The 16,980-nt window shown below is 47.9% G+C and overlaps 1 protein-coding gene across 1 annotated transcript in view; it reads left to right on the top strand.

Moving 5' to 3' along the window:
* The window catches only part of ANO7 (anoctamin 7), a 257,551-nt gene that overhangs the window by 59,399 nt on the left and 181,172 nt on the right, over nt 1–16,980 (top strand). Inside the window, exons 2-3 of the mRNA XM_086921911.1 lie at nt 9,339–9,456; nt 14,679–14,860. Coding sequence (XP_086778037.1) covers nt 9,339–9,456; nt 14,679–14,860 — 300 coding nt within the window. The remainder of the gene's footprint in view (nt 1–9,338; nt 9,457–14,678; nt 14,861–16,980) is intronic.

Raw genomic sequence — 16,980 nt, 5'->3', positions numbered from 1 at the left:
GCTTTTCGCTTCCTGTGTCCCTAGCCCTCCTCCCCCTCCTGCATGGGGGCTCCTCTTGAGAATAGGTGGGTGGGGACAGACAAAGCGAGGAGGGGAGAAAGGAGGGGGCAGCAGGGGGAGTTAGTGGTAAAACTGGATAGGTGAATCGGCGGGGGCAGATGGGGGACAGATGTGGTCAAACTGGAAAAGTGCAGAGGGGTATCAGTGCGTTTCTTTGTGACCTCGGCTCCGTTTTATATTTTGGGGTCCCGTGTCTAAAGCTCCCTTGTACCATTGCCACTGCTTCCGCGTCCTGCCAAGGCTGAATCAAAGTTGCGCCATGAATCTTCAGAATTGGCGATCAACCAAACAAGGGGGTGGGGTGGGGATTGGAGATTGAGAAAGGGAGTAGCGACGATGTAGAGACAAGCGAAACAGGGAAAGCGATTCATTTCATACAAGAGAAGTGAACAGACAGAGTTACTCACCAGGGTCATGCACATAGAGCGACCTGAAAGCACTCGGGTAGATTCCGGCTAATGTGGTTAGAAACATTCGCCGGGGAAGCCGGGCATCAGTCATGGTAGGGGGGTAGGAGCAGAGGCTCAGAAACTTGAGCTCTTCGTCCACAGGACAGCCAACGCGCCACCTGGGAGTCTGCAGCATGGCACTGGGCAGACATGGTGTGTGGGTTACATCAGTCTATGGGCCGCGTGCACGCTTTAGGAGGTATTGCCATCGCCTCAGAGAAGAGAGAAGGACTCAAGCAAAAACACAGTGGAATGGAACTCCTTTTGTAATGAATGTTGCCAGTTACAACGTGGGAACAGTAATGCATTATGCGATGTGGCATTTAAGTTGAAAACGTCATGTTCCGTCCCCACTGACTGCATGGGCCCTTAGCCACTCGCCAGTCTGTAGCTGGCCAGTTATCTCCAAATGTAATGAAGAAATGCTGGAAACACTGGACGGAGAATATGTCGGCATGCCTCGTGTAAAACACCTCACGAACATGCATGGAGTGTGCTGAGATCTGTTCTGTAGGCCTGTGTTGAGAACTCGTCTTGTGCTGCACTATTAACAAGCTGTCGCCGTTGCGGAAAAGCTTTCTCCTTAATGGTAAACCAGCCGGGGGGACGGAGTGCCAAATAGAGAGTAGATGGAGTGCTGGGGGGAAGTGAAACGAGCAGTGAGGTGCGGGTGAGGTGAAGCAACAGAGGGCGTGGGTAGGTAGGAGAAGCAATGGGTGAAAGAGCAGTGTAGAGCGGGTGGGGGAGAAGGACGCTGACGACAGAGCAACATGTAAAGTAGATTGGGAGAGAGGGGCACATGAAACAAGAAAACGATGGGAATAGGGGAGAAGTGTGGCAGTCAGATGGCTGCGCGGAGGGAAGCCGGATGGGGACGGGAGAGCCTGGTGGGGGGCGGGAAGGTATAGAATGACGAGAAAACGATGGGAATCGAAAAATAGAAGCTAAAACCGGGAAAGCAAGACTATTCCGCCATGCTCGGCTCGAAAAAGCAAATGGCCGGATGGGGGCGGGAGAGCCTGGTGGGGGGGCGGGAATGCGTGCGAGGGGAGAAGTGATGGGAATCGAAAAATAGAAGCTAAAACCGGGAAAGCAAGACTATTCCGCCATGCTCGGCTTGAAAAAGCAAATGGCCGGATGGGGGCGGGAGAGCCTGGTGGGGGGGGGCGGGAATGCGTGCGAGGGGAGAAGTGTGATAGGCAGATGCGCGGAGGGAAGCCGGATGGGGGCGGGAGAGCCTGGTGGGGGCAGGCGGATTAGGGAGATGCTCGTGCGTGTGTGGTCACGTGACCCGCTTTTGTGGTCACGTGACCTCACATGCACTGTAAAGAAACCGCAGTGGAAACCGCAGTGGTTTCACTATTCGATCGAGCCCATGAATTTTCGCCATTCCATTCGCAAGCGAATGGTAATAGGCGAAACCTAAAAACATGTGCATGCTACATGTAACAAAATGCCTACTTAGAAAAGTTAGGTATTAAGATGCAAATACCACTCCTGCCCACACTTTACCAGCTACCCACCAATGCATTATGGGAGTAGTAGTCAGGAACACACGAGGCAAGACAAGCAGCAATATCCCAGCAGCATGACTGATGCTATAACGTAGCAGCGTCATGCAGCAAGACCATGTTTCCCACCGCAGGCTTCACCACCAACTACTGGGCCATTTAGATAACTAAATTAGGTCCATCAACGGCCTGAGCAATACAACAGCTCTCCTTTCGAGATGCGCTGGGACCATGCAGGTTGAAAAGGCTCATTGTAGTGGTGATGTTGCCAGGGTTTTGGTGCAGTTCACTAACACTGTTGAGCAGTTGCAGACTGCTACAACTGCTGGCAATAGTGAACTGGGTGTGGGGAATAGTGAAGCCTCAGCCTTAGTAGCGCCACAGCACTAGTGATGCAATGCACACAACACGGTGCTAGGCATAGTGCTGCATCAGAGCCTCATCAAGGGAGGACACATATCACACTGACCGGGTCAGTGGAGCGCGTGGCTTCAAAAAATAATATGGGCTGAGCCCTGTTATGCCATTAGGTGAATTAACCTATTGCATTTTGTTGTCAGTGCTGACAGTTTAGTGTTATGGCAAATTTATTTATAGTGTTGGTCACACAAAATGTCATATTCTTTGACTGTGTGCATGTTTTTAACCTGAATTCAAGGTAATACATGTTTACATTAGCAGCTATTTCATGTTGTTCATTGTCCCATCATTACTTCCCTTAAAAATAATTCTGCATTATTTCTGCATGTCTTCATCTGCCTTCTGCTGCCCTTGAACCATCTGCTGGTTGGCGAGGTCGACGTGGCTCATCGTGTTCTTCTGAATCTGTATCAGAAAGTTCCATGGGATTGCCTCTGGTAGTTTCAATGTTGTGCAACATGGCGCATATGGCCACAATCTTGCAGCTGGTTTCAGGGCTGTACTGTTGTGCTTCACCACTTTTATGGGGACAGCGGAAGTGACTCTTGAGTAACCGAAAGCTCCGCTCAATTACGTTATGTGTACTTTTGTGGGCAGCATTGTAACGTTGCTCACTTGGAGTGGATGGATTGAAAAGGGGTGAGGATGAAAAAACGCATATGCACCTACAGGGGTAAAAGCAAGAGATTAATCACTATGCTTGTGTCAATGCGGCCGAAGTGTCCGCTGATTTGTGATACATGTATTTATCTAGTAGGTATCCTTCTCCAAATTCACCCCCAAGTAGACGTGTGTAGATTCCACTATGTCTGAAGATATGAAGATAAATGAATCATGCGTACTACCTGGGAATTTGTCACTACGTCTGTGATGATATATGCAGCATTGCATATAATTTGGATGTTTAGTGAATGGTAGCATTTCCTATTTTTTAAGCTGTACTCATTGAATGAGGGGGGCATAAGCTACATGTGTCCCATCAATGCAGCCAAAGAGGTGCTGAAATTGTGCTAACTGGTAGAAGTGCAATTTTGTTTGCTGCAAGTCCTGTGGGGTGTTTGGGAATCTAATGTGCTGATGTATTTTCAACAACATTGCATCCAGGAATGCATTTAAAAAAGTGTGACAGCGCACTTTGGGAGACCCCTCCTGCTGCTGCTATTACCCCATGGTAGCTCCCTGAGACTAAGAGGTGCAGGGAACATAGGACCTGCACAAGGGTGGGAATTGCATTGGTCCTGTGAGTGTGATGTTGTTGTTGCAGGTTGGCTATTAGGTCCAATATGATGGCAGAATTAAACCAATACTTGTCATATATTTCCTCCTCTGTCTGGCTAAACAATGTAATGCACGTTCTGAAAACGTGCTCTTGTCTCCTTCTCCTTCTCAGTGCTGCAGCCAGTACCCTCATTCTCCTCACAATGAGGTAAGGGGCAGCCATTATGGAACATGCTGAGGCACTCTGGCCCTATTTTAATAGTTTGCACCCGGTTACTACCTGATTGGAGTTGGTGGTATTTAGCACATTCAAAATTGCATTTTCCAGTCTCTTCTCAAATTGTGAATGGTTCCTACTTTACATTTGCAATGATCTAATTGTGATTTGCATTTTGTGATTCGCAAAAGAGAGTCGTAAATCTGGGAATCGCAATTTTTGCATTTACTTAAAAGTGGGCTGCCAATGCATTTTATGCATTCAAAAAGGCAATTTTGAATTGAAAACCTGGTGAAATTACTGAATCGGACCGTTTGTGAATGCAAAATTGTTTGATACATGTGGCCCTTATACTCTAGTAGATATACCAAAGTGAGGTGTATCGCCCAAAGAGTGCAGAGGTTCCCTTATGAATGGACTGAGGCTTGTTCTAGCAATCCCAATGTGCTCTTCTAGGGGCTAGGGTGGTCGAGCAGCCTTAGGCTTATCAGAGAGACATCTGCAAATACATACATACAATAGTCAATAAATGATGCACATGACTCAATAAGGAGATCCACACCAATTTATAAAAATAACACATATCTGTATGTACATTTAGGCACCAGAATCAATACGATCAGGTAAGTATGTTTTGCAAGAGAAATACTTTGCATTTTAAAAAGTTGACACTTAGTGCATTTTTCATAAGCTGCATTCTTATTCTAGTGAAGGAAAACAAGTACTGCATTCTGGTACAGTACAGAAATGAAATACAGTATTTGTAAAGCACCCAATTACCGAAGGGTGTCAAGGCGCTGGGGGCCGTCGGGAAGATTAAGCGAGCTATTGCCTAGAGTCACATGGTTCTGGGTTAACCTGCCGCCGGCACCGGGGATCGAACCGCGAACCCTGTGGTCCGGAAACAGGCGCTCTGGCCGCTGCGCTACACCTCTTCCCCAACAACAGCAATTTACGAGACCAGTCTTTGGGACTTAAGGTGAGTATCAGGCAAGATCCAAGGCAGCACCAGCAGGTCACCTCCAGTGGCACTGGGGCAGCCAGGTGCAGTGGTACAATACTGCGTTGGGTGCCCAATATTAGTCAATGGGGATCAGTTTTTGTGAAAAGAGGCTACCGGTTTTGACTGGGAGGCAAGTCGAGTTGAACTAAGCAATGTGCTCAAATCTTGCAATGCTAGTTCACCATCTTCTTGGGTCGGGCTGGGGCGGCTGGGTGCATGGGGTGCTTGTGTTGTCCGTTTTTTTGCCCAGGAGCACCTGAGGTTGAGGGCCCTGCAAACAGTGGCTGCAGGCGACGTTGGGGAGTTAATGAGGGGTGAACTCAAAGTGGACTCTGTTTCTTGAGGGCTTGGGAACCAAGTGGACATCATTGACCCACTTCGACTACGAGCTGGGGGCTCGGGTGCAGTGGTGCTTGGTGGCGTCTAGTTTTGGTGGTTCCAGGGTTCTCATGGTTCTTCCTGGGGTGCCTGCAGGATGCAGGGGAGCAGCTCCGCTACTCTGCGGGAGTTCTTGAGTCTTTATTGAAGGCCGGCCTTCCTCCCAGGCTTTGGAGGCATGACTACTGCAGGATGAGACATCTTTGGCGCAGGTTCAATGGGGAACAGAAGACAGGCCGGCATGGCTGGTGCCAAGTCAGTTGCTCTTCTTCAGTCTTCTGCTTTTGCAGCTCTTCAGTGACCTTCTTCTTCCTGGGCTGTCAGGATCTGATTTTCTGGTGTCAGGGGCTCCCCTGAATACTGAATTTAGGGGCGTTAGGGGAGTGTTGAGTAGGAACCAATGGGCTACTTACCCCTAGGGTCACTGCTCCTCCTATATGACCACTTCCTGTGGGAAGTGGGCATAATCCTGTGTTTGTCATAACCCAAATGGCTAACTATGAAAAGTCACCTCCACTTCTGGTAGCTCACCTTCTGGGTGGTATTGCCTGAGGATAGACACATCTATCTAACTAGCTAATTTTCCCACTTGTCCAGTGTCAAAGGGCCCTGGACAAAGGTGGTCAGCTTCTTCTCCTGTGAGAGAATGCAGTTTCGCATACCAAAGGCAGTGGGCTGTTTGAAGCTCCCCCGCCTTGGAATGCTAATCTGCTGGTCATCCTGTAGGTGGGGTGTGTAAGCACCCTCTACCCAAGCAAGCTTGATTTCTGGACCCCTGAGAGCAAAGGCCCTCACCCTTATTAACCAGAAACTTGTCTCTGGTGGCAGGCTGGCAAAAACTAGTTAGTTATCTCACAAGTAGCTGGTAGGTTTTTAGGGGGTACCTCTGTGTGCATGCATCAATGAATCCAACACTGGCATCGGTGTGTGTTTATTATTATGAGATGTTTGATACCAAACATCCCTATTTACAGTGAAGCCATCGTGCAGCTGGGGAATGTGTTTTCACTGGTGTCCAGCACATGTACGCAAAATGGCTTCCCTGTTCACTCGTACTGGAAGCAATAGAGCTGACCAGCACAAGGGCATATGCGCTGGTGCAAAAATGTCCTCGCATGTAGTATAGTGCACCCTGCCTTAGGAGTTACATACATACACTGCATGCAGTGTCTGTGGGTATGGCACACAGGGATGTGCCCGAAACGTAGTAGGTGAGCCATTGATATTCAGCTCATTCTGTGCACAATCTTGTTGGTTTCTTGGATGCCGGAAAGGGCGGTCATGCTGCCGGCCATGGTGACATTAATTTGGTTGCATTTGCAGCAGATTGAGACTTCTTATTTGGTGACATAGTGAGTTTAACCATTTTTGTTAAGGTGATACACATTTTAAGTTTGGGTTGGCACATTTCTCTCCTAAGTATCAGCAGCACACATTGATTTCATTTTATTTTATCATGGGAGCACATTTTGGAGTAGGTTTTTATATACTGACTGCGTGAAACACGTTTTACATATTTATGTTTTGGGGCTTAGAGATTTTCGATGATTACTGATGGATCTTCCCTTACATTATAGTTACTCTTGACGAAGGTCTTCTTTGCCCAAAATGCATTGGGTGAACATCAATATGATTTACAAGGATGCAAAGTCAATTCCCCCATGTTTTAGAAATAAGCTTGAATATGCATTTCTTCTGCTTTGAAAGATTGGAACCACGTTGCTTCTCTTTAAACTCCAAAATCATTTAAGAAATTGGAATTAAGTTGATTACATGGATTACATTAGATTCTTGTTTTTAACTGTTTGGCTATAACCTTCGTGGCTGAGCTTTAAAAAATCATGATTTATGTGGATTAAAATTGGTGTGCACTCTATCACATTCACAGGTTACACAGGGATGTGTGCCATGTCGTGTTTTGACTTATGTCTGCACCAAGGTACGTGAGGGATCCGTTCGGATTGTACAATTCGTGCTGCAGCCCTTAAGGTCCCTCTTTACCCTCCTTGCCCTAGGTACCAGGAGCACCACTTACTAGGCACATGCAGGGAGTGCTAACGGTATGGCCGATTGGGGTACAATTGAACAGTTTTTGGGAAACTGATCCGGCACTTGAGACCTGGTTAGCAGGAGCTCAGTGCACTTCCAGTCAAAACCAAATGAAATCCAAGGCAACAATTGGGGGCAACCATGTCAGAAAGGCCACTTTCCTACAATTGCATATTTCTTATTCTGTTCTGAATGTTGGTTCACCTCTTCTTTCACACTTCATCTAAAGATACTGCTGTGCTGCGGTCTTTAACAATTAAGTAAAACTCGCCTTTTTGTCCGCATATATGGAAAAATGTGTTAAGGAATGGGCAAATTTGACACAATTATTGAAAAATTAACTTTTTGGGAATACCCCAATTTAAGTGGTGATGCTCATTCACTGTTGCTGTGGTGTGACAACATTTTCCAGTGATGCGTTGGGTGCTCCATCCAGCCTGCCATTGAATGTAGCTCGATAGTATTATTCCAACCTCTTCCTCTGCTTAGATCTTTACCCAATATTCAAAATACTTGGATAGTGTCTTTGAGTACACTGGTTACAATAAATCCCAGAATATGAAGTCCTTGTATAGTGTCCTTGAATGCATTGGTTACAATGGAATCCCAGAATACAGAGTCCTTGTATAACTTCCTTGAATGCACTGGTTACATTGCTAACCCAGAATACAGAGTCCTTGTATAGTGCCCATGTGTACAGTGGTTACAATGCTATCAAAGAATACAGAACCCTTGTATAGTGTCCTTTAGTGCTCTAGTTACAGTGGAATTCTAGAATACAGAGTCTTTGCATAACAGTCTTGAGTGCACAGGTTACAGGGGAATCCCAGAATATAGAGTTCTAGTATAGTGTCTTTGGGTGCACTTGTTACAATGGAATCCCAGAATACAGAGTGCTTGTATAGTGTCTTATAGTGCACTGGTTACAGTGGAATCCCAGAATACGGAGTGTTTCTATAGTGTCCTTGAGTGCACTGGTTACAGTGGAATCCTCGAAAACAGAGCCCTCTTGTGTAGTGTCCTTGAGCGCACTGGTTACAGTGGAATCCCAGAATACGGAGTGCTTTTATTGTGTCCTTGAGTGCACTGGTTACAGTGGAATCCTCAAAAACAGAGCCCTCTTGTATAGTGTCCTTGAGCGCACTGGTTACATTGGAATCCCAGAATACGGAGTGCTTCTATTGTGTCCTTGAGTGCACTGGTTACAGTGGAATCCTAGACAACAGAACCCTTGTATAGTGTCCTATAGTGCACTGGTTACAGTGGAATCCCAGAATATGGAGTGCTTCTATAGTGTCCTTGAGTGCACTGGTTACAGTGGAATCCCAGAATACGGAGTGCTTCTATAGTGTCCTTGAGTCCACTGGTTACAGTGGAATCCCAGGATACTGAGTTCTAATATAGTGCCCTTGGGCTCATTGGTTACACTTGAATCCCAGAGTAAAAATGCTTGTATAGTGTCCTTGAGTGCACTGGTTACAGTGGAATCCTAGAAAACAGAGCCCTTGTATAGTGTCCTTGAACCCACTGGTTACAGTGGAATCCCAGGATACTGAGTTCTAATATAGTGCCCTTGGGTTCATTGGTTACACTGGAATCCCAGAGTAAAAAATGCTTGTATAGTGTCCTTGAGAGCACTGGTTACAATGGAATCCCAGACTACAGAGTCCATGTATGGTATCCTTGAGTGCACAGGGTGCAGTGGAATCCATTTATTCAGTGTCCTTGCATAGTGTCCTTGGGTGCACTGGTTGCAGTGAAATTTTTATATTCAGTGTCCTTGCATAGTGTCCTTGTCTGCACTAGTTGCAGTGGAATCCCTGTATACAGTGACCTTTTAGAGTGTCCTCGACTGCGGGGGTTACAGAGTAAGCCCAGTGTTCAGTGTTCTTGTGGAGTGTCAGTGAGTGCACTGGTAGCAGTAGATTCCCTCTATTCAGACTCCTTCTCTAGTGCCCTTGTTTGCACTGGTTACTGTGAAATTCTTATACAAACTTTTAATGAAATCCTTCTGTCTTCTTTAAAACCCGCAGGATGAAGAGTATGAATTGGAGGATGATGATGATGATCCCATATACTTATATGGTGAAGATGATGGATTCTGCCCAGAATCCAAGGGGAACTTGTTCCGTGACAGAAAGAACAAAGTGGGTAAGCATGACCGGGGGTGGATCCTTCTGCCTGTGCCCTTCTTCTAGGGGAATCACATGATCCTTTTTTTCAACTTCCATAATAATGCAAGAGCAATAATTCAAAATGAATGCAAAGACCTGTCTTTATTAAGTATCATAGAGGCACAATGCCTGTCACTTGAGGTGGAGGATTGTCCCTCTCTTCCTCTCTCAATGGATGTCAGTGATTGTGGTCTTTTCCATCCCCTCCTCACTGGCCCCCAGTGCTCAGTAGTGTAGTAAGGGTGAGATAGGCCAATAGGCAAGTAGGCAAAATGGGTCTCCTTACCACACATTGTTAGTAAAAGATAGCCATAATTGTGGCACCGTAGGCCCGCACATCCCTGTCCTGGATGCACTTCACCTGCTGTACAATTAAAAGCTTCATCCTTGCCACTGTTTGGTTCTGGACCTGATGGTAGAGCATCTCCTTACCATCTCCCAGTGCTTGTCATTGTCACCCAAGGCCAACCCTTATTCCTCATCCTCTCCAAACCCTTTTCACTTAATTTGAAGGTTTCTCCCTTTGTTCCTCCATTCCCAACACTAGTTCCTGAAGATGATGGTCTTGCCCTCTCTTCCAGATACTCTTCAATTATCTGTCACTTACGATGAAGGTTTGCCTTTTTCTTCCTCGTCCTTTTCAATTTCCTGTCACTTGAGGTGAAGGTCTGATCCTCTGCTTAAGTTCTAATCTTCTTCATCCGCCTGTCATGGGAGGTGAAGTCCTGTCCAGCTCCTCTTCAATGAAGGACACCCCTCCCCCTTTCAATCTTTCCCAGTGCCTGTGATGGGTGGTGAGGTCCTGTCCCTCACCTCTTCTTTCAATCCTATTCCCTGTCACTGGAGATGAAGGCATCTCCCGCTCCAACTCATACTCTCTAAATACCCGTTATTAGAGGTGAGGACCTATTCCATTTTCCCTTGTCCTCTCCCTGTCAGCCTTCCCCTCTTTCAACTTCCATTCTCAACTGCAGGAGGTGAAGACTTGTCTCTCCCGATCTCTATGACTCTCGCTGTCTCTTTTACCGGCGGTGATGACCTTTCCCTATCACCACTTTATTCGATCCCCGTTGCTATAGTTGAAGACATATTCCACTCCTCATCATCCTCTCCATGTCCTCAAGATGAAGACTCATCTCTCTCTCTCAGGCCCTTTCACAGGAGATGAAGACTTGTCCTCCTGTCCTTCTTCTTCCACATCCCCTTTAACTAGAGTTGAAGACTTATCCCACTCTCCCTCCGCTGCCATTCCTGGAGCTGAAGACCTTTTGTCATCTCTCTCATCCTCTTTTGGTCTTTGGGACTAGAGATGAACACCTGTCCATCTATCCTCGTTTCTCTCCCACTCCCTCTCACTGGAGGTGATGACCTTCCCCTTTTTCCTCATCCTCTCTTAGACCCTGTCACTAAAGTGGAAGACTTGACCTTTTCTCATTTTCTCCTAGTCCTGGATGAGAAGATGTGTCCTTAACTCTTATCCTCTTCCAGGTCGCGACACAGAAGGGGAAGATTTGCCCCACTCCTCGCCCTCTCCTGGTTTCTTTCAATGGAGGTCCTCCTCTCGATTTTGCTATCATTGCCCCTTTCAGTGGAGGTGTAGACATGTCCCCCTCTCCCTCATCATCTCCAGACCCTGTCACAGGAGGTGAAGACCTGTCACCCTCTCTCTCATCCTCTCCCAGGCCCTGTCACAGGAGGTGAAGACCTGCCACCTCTCTCTCATCCTCTCCCAGGCGTGGTCACAGGAGGTGAAGACCTGTCCCCCCTCTCTCTCGTCCTGTCCCAGGTGCTGTCACAGGACTTGAAGACCTGCCACCTCTCTCTCATCCTCTCCGAGGCCCTGTCACAGGAGGTGAAGACCTGTCAATGTCTCTCTCATCCTCTCCCAGGCCCTGTCACAGAGGTGAAGACCTGCCACCTCTCTTTCATCCTCTCCCAGGCGTGGTCACAGGAGGTGAAGACCTGTCCCCCCTCTCTCTCATCCTGTCCCAGGTGCTGTCACAGGACTTGAAGACCTGCCACCTCTCTCTCATCCTCTCCCAGGCCCTGTCACAGGAGGTGAAGACCTGTCAATGTCTCTCTCCTCCTCCCCCAGGCCCTGTCACAGGAGGTGAAGACCTGTCCCCCCTCTCTCTCGTCCTGTCACAGGTGCTGTCACAGGACTTGAAGACCTGTCACCTTCTCTCTCATCCTCTCCCAGTCCCTGTCGCAGGAGGTGAAGACCTGTCACCCTCTCTCTCATCATCTTCCAGGACCTGTCACAGGAGGTGAAGACCAGTCCACCTCTCTCTCTCGTCCTGTCCCAGGCACTGTCACAGGACTTGAAGACGTGTCCCCCTCTCTCTCATCCTCTCCCAGGCAAGGTCACAGGAGGTGAAGACCTGTCCCTTCTCTCTCTCAGGCCCTGTCACATGAGATGAAGATCTGTCCCCTCTCTCTCATCCTGCCCCAGTCACTGTCACAGGAGGTGTAGATCTATCCACTTCTCTCTCGTCCTCTCCCAGGACCTGTCACAGGATTTGAATACCTTTTAGCCCCTCTCTCATCCTCTCCCAGGCCCTGTCACAGGAGGTTAATTCCTGTCCCCTTCTCCCTCATCCTCTCCCAGGCCCTGTCACAGGAGGTGAAGACCTGGCCCCCTCTCTCTCATCCTCTCCCACGCATGGTCACAGGAGGTGAAGACCTGTCCCTTCTCTCTCTCAGGCCCTGTTACAGGAGGTGAAGACATCTCCCCTTCTCTCTCATCCTCCCCCAGTCACTGTCACAGGAGGTGAAGATCTGTCCACTTCTCTCTCGTCCTCTCCCTGCACCTATCACAGGAGGTGAAGACCTGCCCCGCTCTCCCAGAAGTGACGACCTGTCCCCCTCTCTCTCATCCTCTCCCAGGCGCTGTCACAGGAGGTCAAGACCTGTCCCCCTCTCTCTCATCCTCTTCAAGGCGCTGTCACAGGAGGTCAAGACCTGTCCCCCTCTCTTTCATCTTCTCCCAGGACCTGTCACACGAGGTGAAGACCTGCCCCCCTCTCTCTCTTATCCTGTCACAGGAGGTGAAGACCTGTCCACTTCTCCATCATCCTCTTCCAAGCCCTGTCATAGGAGGTGAAGACTTGCATGGTGCGCGGGTGCCTACGTTGCAAGCAGGTTTGTGTTCCTTCCTGCACAAAAACAATCTCCTGAGGCATCCTCCTCTTTCTATGTGTGCTGCAAAAACCGCAAATAGAAATTAAGACATTTCTCCTCATTACTCCAACCCCTGAGGATGTCCAGCATTTTGACACATTCTTAGGCCTACCAGTAAAGGTTAATCTGGGAATGCGCCAACATCCATGGGTGGATGGGTGGGAATAGCCAACACTCCACCGAAGGAACGCTTCCCTGATGCAGAGTTTTCTCACACTTCGTACCCGTACAAATCGTCATTTGTCTTCGTTTCCACTTGCCTTTTAGCCCCTTTCATGCATTCTTCTTGTCATATTCTGTACATTAATACGATAGGCCAGTGTAATTGATGGGAATGAGAATGCTAAAGGAAGGAAAGAAGAATGTAAAAGAGGAACGAAAGATAGGATGAAGGAGAGAAAACAGGATGGAAAGAAAGTTGGAAGGATTAAAAGAAGAACGTGAAGAAGGAAAGAAACATGAAAAGGAAAAAAAGAGAAAGAAAGAAGGAAACTTTACTATCAGGAACAGCTGCAATGGACCTTCCGAGAAAGGGTTGCTAATCAGTTCTTCCCTCACTCATGTAGTGCCTTATTGTTCTAAGTGGGGGCTGTTTTATTTTCCTGGCTACTACCTTGTCCAGAAGTAAGTCTCATACAGAAACTGAACACTTAAATTTTTTCCAAAGCCTGGCAAAAAGACAATGTCTCCTCTTCTCATCGAGTGTAGGTTCTCTGCAGTTCTTGGACACAAGCAAGCAAGTTACTTTACCGTGTCTGACCACATGCTGCACACCTGCTCTGAAAGATAGGAGGAGGATGTGCTGGGCAGGGTGCTGGCAATGCCTTAGTTAGCTTAGTAGATCCACTCTGCCGCCTGCATTTCCCACAAGCTCACCAATGCCCAAGATTTATTGAAAGGGCAACTGGTGGGGCTTATTGTGAATGAGGGTGAGTAAGTACCAAAGACCAGTACTTTGAGCTTGGCATTTCTGGTGAACAGACATGTTTTTGGTGCTGGAGATTGTTTGGTCCTCTCTAAAGTTAATGCATGTTTTGTGAACACAGAGTACATACTGGCTCTAAAACAGGGCGCTGAGAAAACATCATGGCCCCTATTACGAGGGTGGCGGTTCATGGACCGCCAGACTCACGGGGGCGCAGCGGTGGCGGTCTCCCGAACTCCCTATTGCGATATGAGCAGTAGGACCACCATAGCCCGCTGCAGCCACCAGGGACCACAATTCCCTGGCAGTTTGGCGGGGGTCAGGAGGCAGTAATATGTTTGGCGGGACAAGTTTCCTCTCCGCCACGATTTTCATGGTGGTGGAAACGCCATGAAAACCGTGTCAGAGAGGAAACAAAGGGAGAACTGCAGGACCCCCTAGTGCCTCACGCCATGTGGATACACACAATGGGGACAACATGTGACCCTCTGTGTGCATGCACACCAGCTCCTGCATGGAATGGACTTTTCAGTCCATGCCATGCAGGAACTGATTTTGGCATTCCCATTTTCAGGGCACCGGCATGGGAACATCAAAAACAAGGCCCCCCAGACAGGAGGAAACTCCTAATCTGGTGGGCTGTCTGACCACGGCTTTGGCGACGAAGCGGGGGGGGGGGCGGACCCGGCACCGCCCTGCCAAAATCGTAATCGGGCCCCTGTGTCTGTGATCCGTAGAGTTGATTTAATGAGTGAGTTATTTGCATTTGTGCTGTGTTCGGTCAGGTCATTGAATCCTGTGCTGAACTACTGGGAAGCAAATGAAAGGGATGTCTAAAAACACATTTTCATATTTAGATTTGGGATGAGCAGGCCATTTTGAGAAACTTTGACAGTGTTGACATTTATTACCTGAACTGAAAGAAATAAGGTACAGCCTTCTCTGAGCATGAGGCAGGTATTCCTTAGAGTGTTCATGTGAGAGACTCTGGTAGATGTGAAGCCCTCCCTAAAGTGGCATAAATGGCTCTCTGTGTGATGTCAAATGATGATGTTAGAAGTCAGAGGACTCACTGACTCTCCTGTGCTCTGCAGATTTTGTGCTGGTTTGGGAGGAGAAGATGCGCCCGCACAAGAAGAGGAAGGTGAAATACGCCTACAAGGAGATGGACCAGGATGTCTCGGAGTCCCGATGGGAGCGGAACCGCAGGGCAAACGAGTACTGGAGGAAGAAGTTCCTGAAGAATCTGCGCAAAGTGGGTCTCTTAATGGAGAAGGTGAGAAGGTGACACCAAGGGCCTTGTTAGAAGCCCATATCTTCCTTTCTCATACTTTGACTAACCTTTCTCTATCTCTGTGTCTCTGTCTCTGTTTCTCTTCCTCTCTCTCTATCTGTCTCCGTCTCTATCTCTCTCTCTCCTGTCTGTGTTTCTGAGAGCTATGAAACAAAGCATCGTAGTGACTAGTTGCCACTGACCTTGACAGTGTAGGTTGGATTAACTTGTGCCAACAGTTAGGTAGTAGAGTGGCGGTGTGTGCAGCAGCAGCATTGAATGTACTTGGTGGCATAGGGTCTCTGTTGCAGGAATTGGGCAGGACTATACCACTTGGCTAATTAGTTTGTAGGTGGCACTGGGATGTTGTGATCTTGTAATGGAACTTTGAGAGGGAGATTGGGGTGAGGCACTGGTACTGAGGTTGTGGAGCCGAACTGTGATAGTGAGACTGTGGTAGTGGCAATGGCATGGCTCCGTGGCATTGAGACCACAGGGGTACTCTGTGATAGTGAGGCCATGAAGCGGCCTGTTGCAGAGATGCTGTTCTAGTGAGAGTGTGAGGAGATATTGTGGCAGTGAGACTGTGGTGTAAAACTGTGATGTTGGGGCTTTGGTGAGATACAGTAGTAGTGAAGCTGTTGTATTGTTCTCAAGATTCCTGTTGGAAGTCTGGTTGATGCCATGATACCGAGGCTGTGGCATGACACCTTGGAACTGACACCTTTCTCAGACTCTATAGTAGTGAAGTTGTGGTCAACTTTATAATAACTCAGGCACAGTGCCATATATTGACTTTGGTGGATAGAGATAGGTCAATCGGGGTGGCTCAGGACTTTAACTCCAACATCCAGAGGGACCTCCGCCCGCCAAATTTTAAGTTGTCGGCTGGCCTTGCGGACAGTTCTGTACATTGATAGGAACCACCATCCTGACGGTTCCTAACAATGTAGGAAACGACTGACCGACGCCCCCGTCAAACATGATGCTTTTGTGAGGCCTTCAAACTTTTCTGAAGTTTTTTTATTTTTCAGAAACAAAGTCCCAAATTGGGAATGTGTTTTTGAAAAACTGAAAGCTCTCACACCATGCAAGCTTCCTCCAATGGTGTTGTGGTCAGTTTCTCTTATTACTGTTGAACAGTAAAAAAAGAGCCCTCTGGCCGCCCACTATAATAAGAAACAAAGTTGGATGGCTTAACTTTGACAGCCCCGACTCCCTCGTGACGTTGGAGGAAGTTTTACGCCGTCAGCGTAAACCTTTCAGTCCAACCATAAACAGGGTACACAGACAGAGAGTTTGGTTGGCAGGGTACTCTGTCACATATACGACAGAGTATTCTGTCTGCCCAACTCAAATCAGGGCCATAGTATGTACTGAGGTACAAATTCTGTGATTGTGGCCCTCTTGGTGCAAGGATGGGGCACAGCACTGTGGAAATGAAGACGTGTGGTACAATACTGTTGCTGTGGTGTGGCACTGAAGCTGTCTATTGTGGATGTAAATGTAAATGTTTTTGTACTTGTATAGCGCACAGCTACCCGCAGTGGGTTTCCCGGCGCTTGTACGAATACCACAAGGGAACCCTTCCTGGCTTTCCCTGTGAAGTGTCCACTCCTGGGCACCCCCATGGTGCAGACCAGGCATCCCTCGCGTTGTGGGGGCCGTTGTGGAGACTAAGCAAGCTATTGCCCAGAGTTGCAGCGTGGGACCCATGATCTGAATAGGCACTGAGGCAAGAATATCCGGTCAGGGGAATTAATGAGCCCGAGACCCCGCTCAGGGGAATTAATGAGCCCGAGACCCCGCCGGGGCAGGAATCGAACCCTGGTCCCTGGCCAGAGCTCTTCATCGAGGTCTGCCTGCTCTAACCGTTGAGCCACACTTCTCCACTATGTAAGGTAGTAATCTAACATCAAGGGCTACGGCTATATTGTGGCACTGTGGAAATGAGGCTATAGTATGCCACAATGCCACTAAACCTTTATTTTGCAGTAATTAATTTGAAATTCGTCGACTTATAAATATAGAGCTTGAATCACGTTGACATTTTTGGCAGTAAACGTCTATTTTCGACAAACAATGGTTCAATTTTCACCTGTTATATGTCCACAAAAGATACC

The sequence above is a fragment of the Lissotriton vulgaris genome, chromosome 5 (genome assembly GCF_964263255.1).
Source record: "Lissotriton vulgaris chromosome 5, aLisVul1.2, whole genome shotgun sequence".
NCBI lineage: Eukaryota > Metazoa > Chordata > Amphibia > Caudata > Salamandridae > Lissotriton > Lissotriton vulgaris.
Note: the sequence above shows the minus strand (reverse complement) of the source record. Positions and strands in the feature narration are given on the sequence as shown.